The 1,589-nt window shown below is 63.7% G+C and overlaps 2 protein-coding genes across 2 annotated transcripts in view; one reads left to right on the forward strand and one right to left on the reverse strand.

Annotated features, from left to right (window-relative positions):
- Positions 1–169, forward strand: part of AFMID (arylformamidase) — a 1,941-nt gene extending 1,772 nt beyond the window's left edge. The window contains exon 6 of the mRNA XM_009881274.1: positions 132–169. Within this exon, the coding sequence (XP_009879576.1) occupies positions 132–169 (38 nt within the window). The remainder of the gene's footprint in view (positions 1–131) is intronic.
- A 1,064-nt stretch (positions 170–1,233) lies between these two features.
- LOC104283143 (probable low-specificity L-threonine aldolase 2) overlaps positions 1,234–1,589 on the reverse strand; it is a 17,527-nt gene continuing 17,171 nt past the window's right edge. Inside the window, exon 4 of the mRNA XM_009881296.1 lies at positions 1,234–1,570. Within this exon, the coding sequence (XP_009879598.1) occupies positions 1,234–1,570 (337 nt within the window). The remainder of the gene's footprint in view (positions 1,571–1,589) is intronic.

The raw sequence follows: 1,589 nt of genomic DNA on the forward strand, positions 1-1,589 counted from the left end.
CCGATCTGAGGGCCGTGCCGAGGCAAGCTGCCCCTGCTGACCGGGGCGGGTGCGAGGCTGCGGCTTCGGGGCTGCTGTCACCTCCTGGGGCAGAGGAGCGGGGCCAGCACTGCTCACAGGGCTCGGTTCCTCATCCCAGGTGATTCTGAACATGATTTCAAGAGCTTGATGGCATGTCGGGAGCAAACTGAGCTGGGACCCGCAGCCCTGCGTGGCGGCGATGGGCAGCCTGCGTGCGCCCTGCCCCGGTACCTCCCTGCTCCAGCCGCCTGCGTCTCCTGCAGCCCAGGGCGGCTGCTGCCTCCGCACACCCTCCGTGTGCCCTCCACCTCGTCCAGCCTGCAGCCTGGCAGGAGGGCTCTGAGCAGGGGAGCACCGGTTATCACCGATTCTCGCCTGGGCTGGTGTTCCTTTGCTGGGGTGTTCCTGCCCATCCGGAGCGCACGGGGCCGGCAGGCCTGTGGGGCTCTGTCTGGATGACCTGGTGATGACGTTTGTTCCCTCAGTTTCCTTTAAACTGCTTATTGCCAGTACAAAATATAATAGGAATAACTGTTGCATGGGTGTAACTGCTTCCCGGGGAGCCGGGGCTGTGCTCAGCCGACGAGTACACACTTGATGTGCCTGCTGCAGAATCTCCTCTCCCACCACGGAGCATCCGTCCTGCGGCTGGGCTCTCTGTGCCGGCAGTGGGGAGTGTGCCACTGAGCCTGGACCAGCTCTTTGCACGGACAGTCAGGAACTGCGGGGACACGGGGGGACTGGGGTAACACAAGCCTTTGGGGATGGGGGGTGACGGAGGAGCACACTGGGGAGCTGTCTGGGCCAGGCTGGGCTCGTGCCACTGGGACAGTCCTGGCCAGATACAAACTTATGAGATGCTTCCACATCCTCAGGAGCACTTGTCCCTCAACTGGGACCTCTGGGCTGTGACAATGTCCCCCCACTGCACAGAGAGGAGCATGCTTGGGAGAACACACCCCGCACAGCCCCAGCATTGCCTGAACATGTTTATTTTGTGCCTCGAACATCCCTCGGGATCTGTCTCCCTGCTGCAGCATCCTTGCACACCTGCGGTGCACATGGGCCAGGTGCAGCGTGTGGCCTTTGGAACGAGGGTTGCTGCCCGTGGGAGTTACAGAAGCAGCGCTTCCATCCAGGACTAGAGGGTGCTCCGAGGACGTGTTTGCTGGGTGACGAGCGGCTGCCCCCGGGCTGGGGCTGGGAGGATGCTCAGGCTGCCCCTGCGCTCGGCGGGGTCGGGCGCTGTCCCAGGGCCAGCTTCTCCTGGCACTTCCTGGCCACAAACTCCAGCTTGTTCTTTGCGAGCTCAGTGTCACGGGCTGAGATGTCACGGTGCCAGACGGCGCGCACGGTGTGTGCCGACCAGGGGAACAGCAGGACGCTGACAGCTTGGCCGGTCTCTGCCAACTCCTCCTCGCTCACTGCCCACAGGTGCTCGCAGAGCTCTGCGGGGGATGGCCAGCCCCCCCTGATGCTCACCATCACGATGTTTGTCTCCACCGCCACGAGGTTGACAGAGCAGAGGGGCGAGTTCAGCTGTTGGATGCTGGGGGGAGGCAGGGGGG

Source organism: Charadrius vociferus, unplaced genomic scaffold, assembly GCF_000708025.1.
Source record: "Charadrius vociferus isolate BGI_N301 unplaced genomic scaffold, ASM70802v2 scaffold373, whole genome shotgun sequence".
Classification (NCBI taxonomy): Eukaryota; Metazoa; Chordata; class Aves; order Charadriiformes; family Charadriidae; genus Charadrius; species Charadrius vociferus.